The 16,123-nt window shown below is 34.0% G+C and overlaps 1 protein-coding gene across 2 annotated transcripts; it reads right to left on the bottom strand.

Annotated features, from left to right (window-relative positions):
* Nucleotides 1-6,384: 6,384 nt before the first annotated feature.
* Nucleotides 6,385-13,987, bottom strand: LOC129805407 (putative transporter svop-1). Of its 2 annotated transcripts, none has more exons than XM_055853291.1 (9): nt 13,757-13,987; nt 13,300-13,666; nt 13,010-13,230; nt 8,205-8,344; nt 7,935-8,137; nt 7,686-7,833; nt 7,126-7,237; nt 6,755-7,042; nt 6,385-6,486 (listed from the first exon to the last, which is right to left on the bottom strand). In XM_055853291.1, exons 1-9 carry the CDS (start codon nt 13,797-13,799, stop codon nt 6,431-6,433), a joined length of 1,578 nt encoding a protein of 525 aa, XP_055709266.1. In that variant the 5' UTR covers nt 13,800-13,987; the 3' UTR covers nt 6,385-6,430. The 2 variants fall into 2 exon arrangements, with proteins under 2 accessions (XP_055709266.1, XP_055709265.1); XM_055853290.1 differs by having other exon boundaries at nt 13,818-13,987.
* Nucleotides 13,988-16,123: the final 2,136 nt, after the last annotated feature.

Raw genomic sequence — 16,123 nt, 5'->3', positions numbered from 1 at the left:
ATATATTTTTTTTGTCGTAGTGCAAGAATTGCTTTGGTTTGTGTGTTAATCAGAAAATAATCACAAACCTGGGAACTCATTTTACAGGATCAAGCCTGGGTACTTTTCCCTATCGTCTTTATTTACTCTAAAATCATTCTTAATACATTTTAAAATGAATAAAAATGTAGACATAGCTTTGGTGCCCTATTTCGGCCACCTTCATTCTCATAGTTCCTTGCCCTTCGGGAATTCTTCCAATGTCTTTTTCACGTCATCTCGTTTGTCGAAGCTAAATTTTTTGTTATTCTTTTGCATTGTATAATCTCTATAGTATGTAAAAACTAAAAATTCATGGAAATTCGAGGAACAAAAAAGGTGGCCGAAATTGCAAGCTGGCCGGAATTTGGCACACTTACCCTATTTTATTTTTTTACAAGCTACTCGAGCGCTTCAAAAATTTCTAATTAGCGCAGTTTTATAGGAAATTTACCGCTCTACAACTCTGTGAAAGTAATTTTCCTCTATTTTGTAAGGAAATACGTTTATCGAGCCAATTTCTAAAAGGTAATTTTGTGACCATTCTCAAAAATGCTTGGGCAAATAGTACCAGTACTAGACATGGGGTATTATTATCATATTTTGATTCGCTTCATTACAGGCTTCCGTAAATTTGAAAAAAATACCTAGAGGACATATTTTCATAGAAAATTTATTCATCTACACCTCTGTAAAACACCGTTTTCTCTGCGAGAAAAGTGAGAAAACGAGAAAAGCGCTTTTCAAGCTATTTTAGAAAAAAATACACACAAAAGACTGCAAATCGTTTGACCAAATGCAAACAACAAGCGGCGAGACATGATAATGACGTTTCTTTTCGCCGTGAGACATCAGAAATTGCTTCGCTTTTTTTATTTTTGCTCTATACCTTTTGTTACTTTTTACCCCAAGTGGCCATTTTTTAATACAGTAGACTCTCTCTCAATCGGGAATATAGGGCAAAATGTCATCCGGTTTAGCAATAGAATTGAGCGTCAAAGCCTTTGTAAATTCCACAACAAGCGCTCAATTATAAAGAATCACGATAAAATAGGAAGAACTACAGCGAATTTGAGCAAATTAGCTTCATAATTAAACGTGAAAATTGTCAGCAAAATTTGTCGCCCGATTGAAAAAGAGCCGATTGAGTGAGAGTCTACTGTAAAAGGATTTCTGGAGAAAAGAACTTTTGTGAAATTCTAAAATAGACAGCAGATTCGTATTCAGAAAATCCAAATTATTTAGAAAATATTCACCAGTGCATCAATTTTGGAAAATAAGTAGGTAATAATTGTTATCTTCTGCAAGGAAAATATTTCAAAAATAGGTCTAAAAATTTCGATATTTTTTATTTTCTAAATTCCTTGTTCGAATTCTAAGAAACTTACGACATTGAAGAAGGTCTATAGAGGCTATCTACAGAAAAAAATTTGAGCCGGTATCTTTTTTATCTTGGAAGATATTGAATTTTGAATTTTTCGATTTGTGACTTTTTGCCCCAGTCTCCCCTATAGAAACGAGGGAAAGAATAAAAGAACAACAAATTAAAGAGATGGCAAAGATTAAAGAGATGGATTTTGGAGGGAATGGAAGGGGCTTGGGGGAAATAAAGATCATAATAAGGTTCCTTGGGTCGACTTATGGTGGGGTCCTCCGAAGATCCGAAGTTCGTATCTCTTACCGTTTGACCCTTATGGGTAATAAGGGTAATAAGTTTACGGACAGAAAAAAACAATATTTAAAAAAGACTGGTCATTTACTGGTACTTAACCGATACATTATCAATTGCGACCGATGAAGTCGGATTGGAATTGCTCTAGTAGATCTTTCCAAAAAATTCAAATTTATTCAAATCGGTTGAAAAATAAACTCTATGTATAGTAAGACTTTTTACTTCAAAAATTCAAGATCACGATTTTTTTAGGTTATAAGTAAGTAAGTAAGTATGTTTGGACGAAATGTTCACCTGGACCACCTCCAAAACATATTCAAATATTAAAAAAAAATCGTACGAGCCGTTTTCGAGAGAAACCAAAAAAAAAACATAATTTTAGACAGATGGAGGGTGGAAAAGAAAAAACGCATATAAATATCGTTTTTTTTATTGGGAAGTTGATATTCTCGTTGATATCTCTTACCTTTTGTTCTAGGACGGTGACAAGTTGAAATCCATTCAAGGGGTAACTCACATTGTGAAACCCTCGTCAATTGACCGAAAAACGCTTCGCGAAACCCGAGAAACTCAAAAATTGCATCGCAAAACCCGAGAAACTCAAGAATTGCATCGCGAAACCCGAGAAACCCAAGAATTGCATTGCGAAACCCACCCACTCTTTGCATCGCGAAACCCGAGAAACCCAAGAATTGCATCGCGAAACTCGAGAAACCCAATTTCTGCATCGCGAAACCCGAAAAACCAGAAACCCTTGTCAGAAAAAATGGAAATGAGTTACCCCTTGAAACTTTAATCGATTACAACTGCTCTCTCTTTAAGTTCGAGCAGTAAAAAGAGTAAAAAAAAACATGGTTTTCAGCTTTATTTTACTTATACGTAATTTTTGTAATAAATGCTTTTCTCGAACAAAATGTTCTATGTATAATGTAACACTTAACAAAAATGAATGATTATTATGCGATGAGATGAAAAATGAAAATAGCAAAAAAATATAAAAATGAAAACGATTGAAACATTCCCATGATGGAAAATTACTTTGGGGGAAGTGGGGCATCTTTTAAATTTGGATTTTTCATGATATGTTATTCATGATTTCAAGTAATGAAATGATATCTGCTGTGACCTCATCAGCGCTGAAAACTTCTCAGAAGAAAAAGACCAAGCAGACCGTACAAAGGTAGAAGAAGGTTACAACTTTCCAGTCTTTCCAGTAAATTTCTTAAAATTGAATTAAACAAGTAACAGAGACTCCGTGAAGCGATGAAAAATATGTTTTCTGTTGCATGAATAAATAAAGCAATTGAAGTAGGGGAAGTATTTCGAACATTTCCATATTTTTTTCGCTATTCCTTTAATAGTTTGACCAATTCTTTTTTGAAGAAATGTATGACTTAAGACTATAGCTCATAAAACATATTGCCACTAGGTCAGATTCAGATTAATTACAGAAGTATGAGAAAAATATGAAGCCAGAGGATGTGCAAAGCCTGAAAGACTTTTCCTAGAAGTAAGCAAAAATATATTTTAAGTAAGATTTATTTTTATGAAGCTTGAGGTTCAAAAAAATAGCAAGATGCGAAAAATCAATATTGTCAACACATCACGATGAACTTGAATGCCCTATTTCACTTTTTTTTTATGAATAAGCCATTAATCATCATTATTAACATAGTGTTTGACAATTTCTTATATTCTTTTTCTTTTTGCATATTTGATTGAAATTTTTTATTCTTTTAATTTTGTATAATTACTTTCAGGTGAAGTTCTTCATGTATAAATTCCTAAATAGAATTGAAGGTGAAGAACAAATGAATCACTCGTAATGACCTAAAAAAATCACTTTAGATTATTTAGCTTAGACATTTAGATTAGAGGAAAGCATTTAGTTATAGACTCAAAAAGGGGTGACAAAACATCACGCTTTGCGAAGTGATAGAACTCGTGACATATAATTACCTCAAAAGTACTTTTACATTATTTACCTATATTTTTTATTGGCTCAATTCATGAGGAAACACTGAGAAAAATCCGAAAAATTTAAAATAACATTCCGGAAATGTTAATTTTACCCTGTATTGATCCAAAATCGGTGTAAATATTACCCTTTTTAGGTGTATTGGGGGTTAAAGTTACCCTTTTTCATGTTAATTTTACCCTTAAAAGGATGTAAAATTAACATTAAAAAATGTTGATATATTTTTACACCTAAAAAGTGTTAAAGTTATGAGGAAAAAAAGTTAATCGCATACCCTCTTTTTTTTCTCAGTGAAACAGTAGTATTCACAAGTTCAAGAATTTCACAGAGTGTTTTTCACTATACAATTTCTTATTAAGTTTACCGGTTCACAAAAGATTTGAATCTATTTAATAATCACTCAAAACATCGCCCAAAATGGCTTTCACTGAGAAAAAAAAGAGGGTGCGATTAACTTTTTTCCTCATAACTTTAACACTTTTTAGGTGTAAAAATATATCAACATTTTTAAATGTTAATTTTACACCTTTTTAAGGGTTAAATTAACATGAAGAAGGGTACCTTTAACCCATAATACACCTAAAAGGCATAATATTTACACTGATTTCGGATCAATACTTCAGGGTAAAATAAACATTTCCGGAATGTTATTTTAACTTTTTCGGATTTCTCTCAGTGTAGGAACAATATAATAAAATTTCGAATAAAAATTAGTTTTCGGTTATAAACCGGATCATTATCGGTTCTTAACTGATTGGAATCAATTCGGGCTTGTTAGGAATTCAAAGGCCCAAACATGACCTCATTCGGTTGAGAAATACGCTTTTTAGAGTCTTTTTAACTTTTTATCTTGAAAAATCGTTATTACGAATAATTCAATGGTATTTTCGTATGTGGACTTCTTTTCTTCTTCTTCTCTTTCCGAACGACCATGAAATGCTAACCGCACTAGCGATCGTAAGGGAGATTAGCCAATGTTATTCAAATTTGTGTCGGATTAGAAGTTTCACACCTTTACCTAATGGCTGTTTCAGGTTTTTTTCAAATCTCTGCATTTTATTGCAATAATTGAGGAAAATATACTTCTTGAAAAGAAATAAAAACACGTTTTTCATAAGTAATGAATAATTTTATAGTCTTTAACTGAAAATCACATAGTGAAAAAAATTCTTCCTCAAGAAATTTCTGGTACAACTCACCAGAAAAAGCAGAAATTTTGGTCGTGAATATATTTTAGAGTCCAATTTAACCAATTTCATGGCAACATACCTTAGTAATATTTCTATATAATATTATAAAATACAACACGAAAATTATGTTTATAAATTCCACTAAGTTAATAAATAATTTCAGAGAAAATATTCCAAATTCATTTTGACGACATGACATCTTGAGGAAAGTGCCCATATTCTGCAGACTTTTTAATACAATGCAATGATCGGAATCACCTTTGCCAAAATTTTGATGTAATTTTGCAGAAATTTCGGCAGTTTCATTTTGAAATCTGACAAATTTCCGTCTGCATAAAGAATTTGTCGGTTAGGGAAATATCCGGGTAATATAAAAATATCCGGAAATATCTGGGTAATCTCCAAATCCAAAAACGAAAAAAACGCAAGATGCGCTTTCGAATAAGCCCAAAAGACATGATGGAAGGGGAGATATGAGAGTAAAATGAAGGGCATGTTAACTGTCCTTGATTTGGCTTATGGGGGTGGTGGTCCCTCGAAGGTTCTAAATCTCTATCTCAAACCATTTGGCCTGTAGAGCTGGCGGCAGTCGGACGGATCAGACGGACAAACAGCATGACATTATTTCAGAGAAATCGTTCGAAATGTTCGAAATGTTCGAAATATGGAGGTTGGTACAGTTCCGTAAAATTGTCCACAAACGTTTGTGAATTCATATTGGAGACTTACGAAATGCTATCGTAAATTGTGTAGCTCACTAAAAAGTTCTTAGAAATTTGTACATTTTCCCAAACATTGATCGTAATGTCCAGTGCACAATGACTTTTGTTTGTAAACATGTTTTCAAAATTGTCTATAAGAGTGAGCGAGATGACTAGATCTATGTTTCATTCACTCTCACTGAAAAGTCAAAACAAGTTTACTAAACAAAAGTTATTGTGCGTTGGGCATAACATGATCACTTAGCGACCATTGTTTGTTCTTTTATAAACATCTGCTTGTAAACACATAAAAAATGTTCGTATAATTTTGTCATTTATTCGTAAATTTCTGCCAAGCAATCTAAAATGTACGAACAAATGTTTGTGAGAGAACAAAAAATCTTCGTTAAATTATAATGCCCAACGCACAATCACTTTTGTTTGTAAACATGTTTTCAAAATTTCCTGTGAGAGTGAGCGAGATGACTAGATCTATATTTCATTCATTCCCATTGAAACGTAGAAAACATGTTTACAAAATAAAAGTTATTGTGCGCTAAGCATAAAGTTACGAACAATATTTGTGAAAAAAGTACATACTCTTACGAACTTTCTAGAGTTTTATGGGTTTTATGTAATTTTCGTTCATTTTGTAAGTCTCCAATAGGAATTTACATTTTCGAACAATTTTACGAAATTTTTTTTTTCGGTATAATGATCAATTAAGAAAATTGCTGAAAACTAGAAGTTGGTACCACGTACAGTTCACTTTTAGCAAATGTTTGTAAAATAGAGAAAACCACTAACGATAAAAAATTTCCATTGTTTTTTAATTTTTAAAATTTTATTAAATATCTTAAAATTATAGGGTTTAGGATAAGGGTTGTTTCGTAGTTCTTGGAAGAAATAAGCACAACACAGCGGGTACTGCAAAAAAATGGTAAATTTTAAACATACAAAAAATAAATAGGGGAAACTGGGGCACCACCAAAGACGGGGTAGCATCAAACACTAATTTTTATTTCTAAACTACTATCTCAGCCATTTCTACAGTGGACAAGCATCCCTATAAAGCCTATAAATTTCTATAAGTCTTGGTCTCTGAAGTCGAATATTCTATTAAAAAATGCACTGTTTGGTGCTACCCCGTGTTTGGTGGTGCCCCCAGTTTCCCCTAACCGGTTGCAAAACGTACTAAAGAAAGCCAAGCCTATTGTTATAAAAGGCTGCCAACATCCGAGTTGCATGAGATTTGGAAAAATGAGATTCCCTAGCATTGAACCAAGCCTTCCCAGGGTTACCGAGACACTGATTACGGTGAAGCGGAAAGCCGTTGGTACGAGATTTGGAACGATGCTGTTGAAGGAAGCTTGACCAGAGAATGCTATTCCTACGCTCAAACTGTACAGAATCACGATGGTCACAGAATTTTTGGCAAAGTAGATGGCCACTGTAGCCACAGAAGCCACCATGCTGGTCACAACTAGAATGTGGGAGGAGATAAAAGAGCTCTTTTGGGAATCTCCTAAAGGTATCTCTTTTATGATTATTGAGAATAATACTCACTGAGAATGGTTTTATTTCCTACAGTGGTGACCAAAGAGACTGCCAGGAAGACGCCCAGGACACCAACAGCTTGGACGACTATCGAGTTCACGTAGATACTTTTATCGTTGAGCTGAAATTAGAATTATCACCTGAACGTGAGACAATCACTGAAATTTTATGATAAAATGGGTGACCAAATCCATTAAAGCTCTCACCGCAGAGCTTTGTCAGTAATTTGCAGATTGATTTGTCCGATTGTTCTCTTTGTACACACGGCATAATGTCCCTATTCCCGGCATTTAGCCAAATGGTGTAATTGAAGCTCAATTTGTATATCAATTATAGGTTGGTTGAATGATAGTGATCAATTGGGGTCGCTTAATCAAATGCATTTGCACGTTATTCGTGGAATTATCCGGATTTGAATCTTATGATGATGCTAATTTTAAAATCCCTTTTCCGGAAAATTGGAAACCACAACCAGAAGCCTGTACTTGATACCTTCTCTTTGTGTTCTGTTCGAAAAGCTCTTTTGTTGTTGATATAATTGGGCATGCTTTTGAATAAGGATTACTCACCACTTGGCAAACATTGTCATCTGTGTGATTGGTAAAATCGAATTTTGAAATCTCTGGCTGCACAATATGCTCACAGATGCCATCGTTGGAGTCTGAGTCCGAGAGAAGGGCAAATACTTGGGGCATCCATAATCTCATGGTATTGGCTCTGAAGAGTATCAAAAGACAAAAAAATACATATAAGAAGCTTATGGAAATTTCACAACTATAAATAGAAAAGGCAAGTATATAAAATGGTAAGAAAGTTACCCAAGAAGCAGAAAAAATTCAATTCCTCCTGCTAGTAAGCACTTTCCCAAGTATGGTGGCCTAAAGAGTGGTAAAAATTGCGAAAAAGCTTTCCAAATAACTGAGGTAGGAGATTTTTCGGCTTTTCCGTGATGTTCTGCAATATACACCACGTTCTGTTGATTTTCGCTAGCATTTTTGGATTCATCCTTTAGACTTTTTATCTACATGGAAAACAAAAAAAAAAGTGTTGAGCGGCAAGTGCATCAGTTTGATGGAATCTCATCTTACGGGATATGAATCTGAGCTCTTTCTCGTGTTTATTCTGTAAATACGCTGAAAAACTCTAAGTGCTTCTTCATTTCTCCCAAGTGACATGAGAAATTTTGGACTCTCTGGCAAGAACAGAGAGATAAAACCACCAGATAATCCTGAAAAAAAATAGAAGCAGTTAAAAAAGTTCACTGAACCATCAAAACTCGCTAAACTATGAAATTGGATATCATTCAGATTAAGAATCTCAGTTTTGTAGAGAAGTTATTAATTAAAAAGTGATGGAAAAGCGTCCCAGCTTTCCGATATGTTCGAACTCGTGACTTCAACGCTATATAGGGTAAGTGTGCCAAATTTCGGCATAGTTGCATGCAAGCGCCAAAGTCTCAAGTTTGAAATGTAATATCTTTAATAGAAATTTATTTTTTTTATTACTTCTTTTTAAGGAGTGTTGCTTAGAACCTTGTAGACAGTTTATCCTCTATATTTACTCCAAAATAATTCTTAATACATTTTAAAATGAATAAAAATGTAGGGGGAGGCTTTGATGTTTCGCACATACGCTACCATCGGACACTTCGAATTTCTCCGGTATTACTTTATAACTTTCACTGATGGCCATATATTTTAGTAGCTAGTCTTAAATCACACCTTTCCTGAAAAAATTGGGAGTCTAATCCTTTTCCCCTAGTTTTAGGAAACAAAAATTAAAAACAGGTCCAAAACTGTAATTTTGCTGTGCAATATTTCATACGATTGTGCACAATTAATATCACTTTTCTGAAAAACTACTATCACACAGGGTAGAAGGGTTATTAGGAATCAGATTTAAGTAAAAATCTTTTAGGCTGAACAGGCACTTTTTGTGGGTGGAACAAAATTCACAAACTTGACTCAGATTCATCGATCGCACATAGAAGACATGGCTTCTCTCACATTTTCCAAGAAACTTCATTTTAGATGCGATCCCTCATATTCACATCTATTGTAATCTACCGATTTGATCCACCACTAAAAAGGAAAACTTAAAAATCGTAAAGTTGATAAACAAGAAGTAATTTGACTCAAATAGGTTGCAGTTGAGTAATTATTAAGCAATTTTGCATTTCTTTGATATAAAAATATTTTTCAAGCTTGCACAAACTGAATGTGCAATGAAAGAATCACATCTACAATAAGCTCACACAGTTTACAACTGGTTTTTGACAATCTTTGACATAACCTCACTATTGTGTTGTTTTTCATGTCAAAGAAAAGAAATTGTCCGTAAGAAGATGTTTTGTGAAAATTTTAGCTTGTTCACCTGCTGAAGCTCAATATCTGTGCTAAATCCCGATTCCTGCAGCTGCAGGAACAGGGAAATCTTCAATGATGCGCATTCAAAGGTTTTTGTGCATATCCGGCTCCGTGGAGGAATGGTGGAATCTTGTGTGGTCTTCTCGCTTGCAAAGTTTTAGTCAATTTTTAGCTTTAAAAACTTATTGATTCGTGTAAATTTGGTGATATTTGGACTTTTCAAGAAAGTATTCATCAGATTTAACCGTTTCCGGAGTGAAATTCTCGTAGAATCAAGCAAAAAAATGGTTTTTAATGTCAATAAAACATCTCTCATAAAAGTTCCAAAAAAGTGATATTAAAATGTTTTATTCCTTATAAAAATAGTTTAATCAAGTAGATTAGAGTTCCCTTTAAACAATGATGTGCAACTTTTAGTGTCCGGTGCAAAATTTACGGTGAAAATGGGGTGTTCAATGATGGCGTGAATCGTGTGCGATAATAGAAACTTGATTCATCTATCGGACAAATCGCCATTCAATTTTCATTTTCCTCTGGAGGAAAATCTAAGGATTTCCTGGGATTTTGTTTGGTGGGATTATGAACCTTATAAGTAAGACATTTTTTTGGCATAGTTGGAGAATCCATACGGTTTGCATGGTAGTCAGAAAAAATCACTGAACTTGAACATCATTTTTGTGTGCGAAAGTTCAAAGCCTCCCCCTAGCCATAGCTTTGGTGCCCTATTTCGGCCACCTTCATTCTCATAGTTCCTTGCCCTTCAGGAATTCTTCTAATGTCTTTTTCACGTCATCTCGTTTGTCGAAGCTAATTTTTTTGTTATTCTTTTGCAATGTATAATCTCTATAGTATGTAAAAACTAAAAATTCATGGAAATTCGAGGAACAAAAAAGATGGCCGAAATTGCAAACTGGTCGGAATTTGGCACACTTACCCTATATGAAGAGTAATTTTGCATCTTTTTCTGTTTATCAGTTAACAACAGATTTATTGCACAGATTGAATCACTCAAAAGATTGTCAAAAATAGCTTAGGAGTAAAAAATTGATTTTCTGATAAAAATTACTTATCGATTATGAATCGATTCATAAGAGGTTGGAACCAATTTAGACTTTTTAAAAATTTCAAGTCCTTTCCAACGGGTCCAAATATGACCCAATTCGTTCGAAAAAAATTTGGGAGTGTGAGAAAAGGAATTCTGAGTAACTTGATATTCAATCTAACCTCATTTTATGGTTTTTGGTAGCAAAGCCATAGAAACAAATTATTTTTGTGGATTTTTAAGTCTATACCAAAAAGAAATAAGAGACGAAAGGTTAAAAAAAATAAAAGAGCAAGAATAAAATATAAGATCCTTTTCAAATATTATAGGAAAATGAGATAATTTGGATAATAGACCATTAATGTGATGAGAAAGAGTCAAAAAGCTTTTTTGATTATTTGCAATAATTTAATTGAGATTTAACGATGTATCTATAAATCTACACAGAAGTTTAGAATAATATTTCTATAGTTTCTAACTTTACAAAAATACTCATCCCGCTAAAAATCTAATCCAATTGATTTATGTCACATTTGTCCCTGAATCCTAACCTAATCTTATTGGTTAGGATCACAATAAGAAGACTGAATAACATTTTTGGCGAGATAATTCTTTTCTGAGGGCTCATAATTTTGGACAGGGTGCTTATAAGCATGAATGTTCTAAGTTTGAAGTGTGATATTTTCAATACTAATTGATTTTTTTGTTACTCTCTTTTCAGAAGGGTTGTATAGAAACTTGGCAAGCTGGTTATTGACTTTGTTTTTACTATAGTCGAGTTCCTCAAATTTGAACTCCACAAATGCAATACCCCGAATACAAAATGCATTCAAAATGTAAAATATGAGGTTAATGTAAAAGAAATTTTGCATGGAATCTGAATTGGAACTATTATTCTCTGGTGTCTCCTCAATATTGTCGTATTATATTAATTTCCTCAACAAATTCCACCTATTTAATACCAAATTTCATTGATATTCTCTAAAGCTATTTTCCTTAATTTAGAAAAAAAATGAATTTTACATGAACTACGTTACGTTTTTGAAAATATTGTTCAAATTTGTGGAGTGAGAAATATCATCTTATACCCCCCAAATGTTCAATTTGAGGAACTCTACTGTATATGTATTTTCAACTGAATTGTGCTAACCCTAAAACGAAATTCGCGAGGCAGTGCCATTTCCATATATTTAGTTAGCACTTTTTGTTCGAGAACTGCTAACCTGTCAGCATATTTTTGCTGATCGACTCAGCAAAAATATGTTGAAAATGCTGCACTTTTCAACTAACTGTGCTCGATGGGAATTTTAACTCAAATCATATTCAAAACTTAACGCATTTAGTTTTAAAATCTTCCAAAAAGAACAAATATAATTTATTATTCGTCAAGTCTTGGAAGAAAAATCCATAATTTTAATCAATTTATTTTTAGTGTAAAAATTTACCTCAATTTAAAGTAAATTTAAATTTACTTAAATTATTTCCAGCTTGTTTAGTCACATAAAGATACATATTTACGACAATTGTAACTGAAATTCGAAATGGAAATTTCGAGATATTAGGCATCAAATTTTTCAAAATCCATTTTTAGATTTCAGCACTCCTAGCGGTAGTCGCGTGAAGTTTCGATGATTTGAATACTTGCAGCATTTAACAATATTAACCAGCGACTTCGTTAGGAATAAGTAGTTGAAAATAAATGAATGAATTACATAGAAATTCAAATTTTTCTTTTCAAAAATTGAAATATGAAATTCTAATAACTTTTTAGAGAATTGTTAAGCGCAAAAAAATATCCAAATGGTCCAAATGGAATAATGAAATTAAGGCTAAGTCTATTCGAAGAGCAGTGTCAACCAACTAAATTATAATTTTACCGTTCATGTATGGCTCTACGTAACCTCTTCAGTCATCCTATACCATATGTGCATTAAAATTTATACGAAAACTTCAGCAACTGAATAACATAAGTTAAATTTATTTCTCTATCCCATAACTTTTTCCATCTAAAATCGTAAAGAAATTCTGATATAAAAAATTTCACTAAGGATTTAGCTGCCGCATTATTCAAGTGAAAGTGAAAAACTATATAAGAAGTAAATAAGCACTTAAGCGATAAGTAATATTTCTGGAAGCAGAATACGCTCTTATTTCCAAAAGATTAAACAACTATAGAACACGGTATCAACTGAAATACATGTTACACACAAGTATTGAAAATCTACAAACATATTTCCAAACAAATTTAATATAGTAGATTTACATAATGTTTTCGACTTTTCAACACAATAAGCATATAAAATCGGATTGAGGAATACATAGTAGATCAGATTTTCAGATTCTCTCTCTAGATATTGAGTGTTTTGGTATATAAACCATTATGTGAGTTTCTGCTTCTTATCTCTGACAAATTCTATTTATGAGTATCTTCAAGTTTAATAATGATATTTGTAAAAAAAAAATTAAAAAATGTGTAGTCGCTTACCAATTATGCTGCATGCCCAGAAGAATACTTGCCAAGAATGGTATTCGGTGGAACCAATGGTAAAATTGATGGGTCTTGTTAGAATTAGCAAAGCAATAACCATAACATTCACAGCACCGATGCTTATAAAGGCAGACATAAGCATTAAAACACGAACTCGATACTTAACTCCGTGAAATTCACATACGTAAACCATATAGGCAGCTACTGGACCACTGGCACTGTTTCAAAACACAACAAAGTGGTCACTAATAAATCCTTCAGAAGTAGGTTCTAGCACCAGAACTCACATAACTCCACCAAAGAATTTTAGAGTAACGAGCATGTAGTATGAGGTGCTAAAGCCATAGACAATATTGAATATCCCAAGCAGAAAAACTCCTCCGGAGATGATTATTTTTCGTCCATATATATCTCCAATAATACCCCATATAGTAGCCCCAAATATCATTCCGAAGAAGGTAATTGAAGTGAGCCATCCCTTACGATTTGGGTCTAAGTCTAGGTCACACTGCGCAATGGGCAAGATGACTCCAGATGTTGTTGTTTCAATCAGGGAAGCAGTAAACCAAATCATACAACTTGCCAAGAGGATGATATTGAAGAGTCCAAATTTCGTTGCTAAAATAGCCTCCTCAAAGTTCTTGCTCTCGTTGCCTGTCGGAATATACAATTTGCAACAATTGCATTATGAAGCATACATCACCAAAGATAGTGTTTATGGAAATTGGCATTTAGTGTATTTACCCAAATCACATAACAATGTCACCATTTGAGGACTATTATTCATGCAAATTAGTTAAATTACCATTCTGTTGGTCATCCATGGTATTCCCGGATATCCCTATTGACGTCATCATGGATTACAGAATCTTATTAACACTTTCACCTAAAATTCGATGTCCACCCCAACAGAGTCAGTAGATGATTGAAGCACAAACTTTTTATGAGGTATTGTCTCATGGAATATTCTTATCTGACATTTTATTGCAGGTGAGCACAATTGAAGACAAAAAAAAGATAGTATAAAAAGCTCAAGTTCAGTATGTTAAGCATGTTAGATATAGCTTGAGTCGCTTGAGTAGTTAAATTGAGCTTATTAGGAGTGTATTAAATATACATTTATATAAAGTGATTAATTCCCAGTTGTATAAAATTAAAAAAAACTCTACTTAAATAACATTAAACGTTCATGGAGTGTTCAGCCAGGGGCCTCTCGACATTTCATTTTTCCATACGTTTTTGAATAGAGACACTGAAGAGTATTGGTAAGTTTTTTCCTAAAGAGAATTGACTTATCAATCTGATATATTTCGAAATAGTGCATTAAAAGCTATAAAAATACATATTTCATAATGCTCGTCAAAATAATACAAGAACTACAAGCAAATTTGTTTAAATCGCGGTGCAATATCTGCAAAATTTTTACAAGGAAAAGTGAAAAATAGCTTCACTTTTTATTAGGCTTGATGGGCCCCTGGTTCAGCAAAGTCTTTAGAAAATCTATACAGAACATGTTCTTATCAGTTTTCAATACAATAATGCAATGTATTAAACTTTAAGATATTGTTACGATTTTGGGGGTAGGGTAAATCCTACAACCCCCGCAACCACCCTTAATGGGACCACGACAACAGTGGACTGCGAAATGGGGTCCCAGGTCCAGAAAAACACTAATATTTCACATTGGGAATTTATTTAACTCACTTTCTTCTTTCTTACATTTCTTTTTAAGCCCCGGGGGCCTGATGGGCCACTTAGAATGCCGGGGTAATCCTGGATTGCCCACGGACAAGCCGGGGCAGATCCCTCCCTTCTATTACTACCTTCGCGGTGTAACTCCAAACACACCCCCATGACACATTCTACACACTTATAGCTGCAATTGTATATGTGGTGCTCCCAAGAATTATAGCCTTAACTCAAAGAAAATTCACATTCCTGGGAACACCACACATAAAATCGCAACAATATATTGAGGGATATTATAGTAATTATGAACCCATTACTTTAGCTTATTTCGACATTTAAGAAGAAATATAATACATAAAATGACAAAGATATCTGGGAGACAGTATTTTAAGGGTTTGGATTGACAACAAAAATAAGATAGGTAACATACATTTCGGCCGAATTTAAGCTCCTAAATGTACCTCATGTGAAGTAGTACCGCAGAACATAACTTGGTATTTGAGAGACGCCGATATCATAATTCGAACGGGGATTTCCCTACACTGATCTAATCCAGGCTTATCGTTGAAACACTTGAAATCGCAAGTATTGCCTTTGGAGGGCATTAAGTTGGCGGGAATGCAAGAGGAGCAGAAGACATGTTTCGGAATAGTCCGGAAGCTCCCTTAAAACTACATCAAAAACTCTATAAATTTACTTAATCCCGCATTACTTGTATCGCCTCACCATGATAGCTCCCTCTAAAACAGCTCTCCAATGCCTCGATAGCATCATTAGGGTGGCTAGGGTGGCTATCAAGCAGATTTTACATATATCACTTAAGTGTATCAGATGGACTTCTTTATACTGTAGCAAGAAAGACGACGGCCTAGGTGTACAACAGCTTGAGGTCATTGTGGTGTCAGCCACCCTAAAGACGGGCCTGCGATTTTTCCAGGCAGTGGATCCAGTTACGCAAAGCTTGGCGACAGAGAGAGGCCTTAAGAAGAGGCTTCGTGAAACCGCAATACTAAGCGGATCAATTGGCCTATCTCGAAGGAATTAGAGACATTTAAAGAAAATTCGAGGAAATATTTGACACAGTGGGCCGAGAGCAAATACCAGGGTTCAATTCTGAGACGGTGAGTTATTCACGTAATAAACTCACCGCTCTGTGATCTCCTTTTGTAAAGACCTTGTGAAGCTTTCACAAAAACTGTCATATGAATTCTTATTTTTTTGTGAGTGTTTCAAATGAAATTTTTTGTGAGAGCTTTACAAATTCCTTGCAAAAGGTGATCTAAAAGCCGAGAATTTCTCACGTGAATACCTAGGGGGTCTGCAACAGCATCCTTCAAGCAACAATTGGCTTTTCCGATTGGAGTTACTGAAGTCAAGTGGCTTTCTCACAGCATCATAGAGGATACGTTCAAACACATTGGG

Source organism: Phlebotomus papatasi, chromosome 3 (genome assembly GCF_024763615.1).
Source record: "Phlebotomus papatasi isolate M1 chromosome 3, Ppap_2.1, whole genome shotgun sequence".
NCBI classification, from domain to species: domain Eukaryota; kingdom Metazoa; phylum Arthropoda; class Insecta; order Diptera; family Psychodidae; genus Phlebotomus; species Phlebotomus papatasi.
Note: the sequence above shows the minus strand (reverse complement) of the source record. Positions and strands in the feature narration are given on the sequence as shown.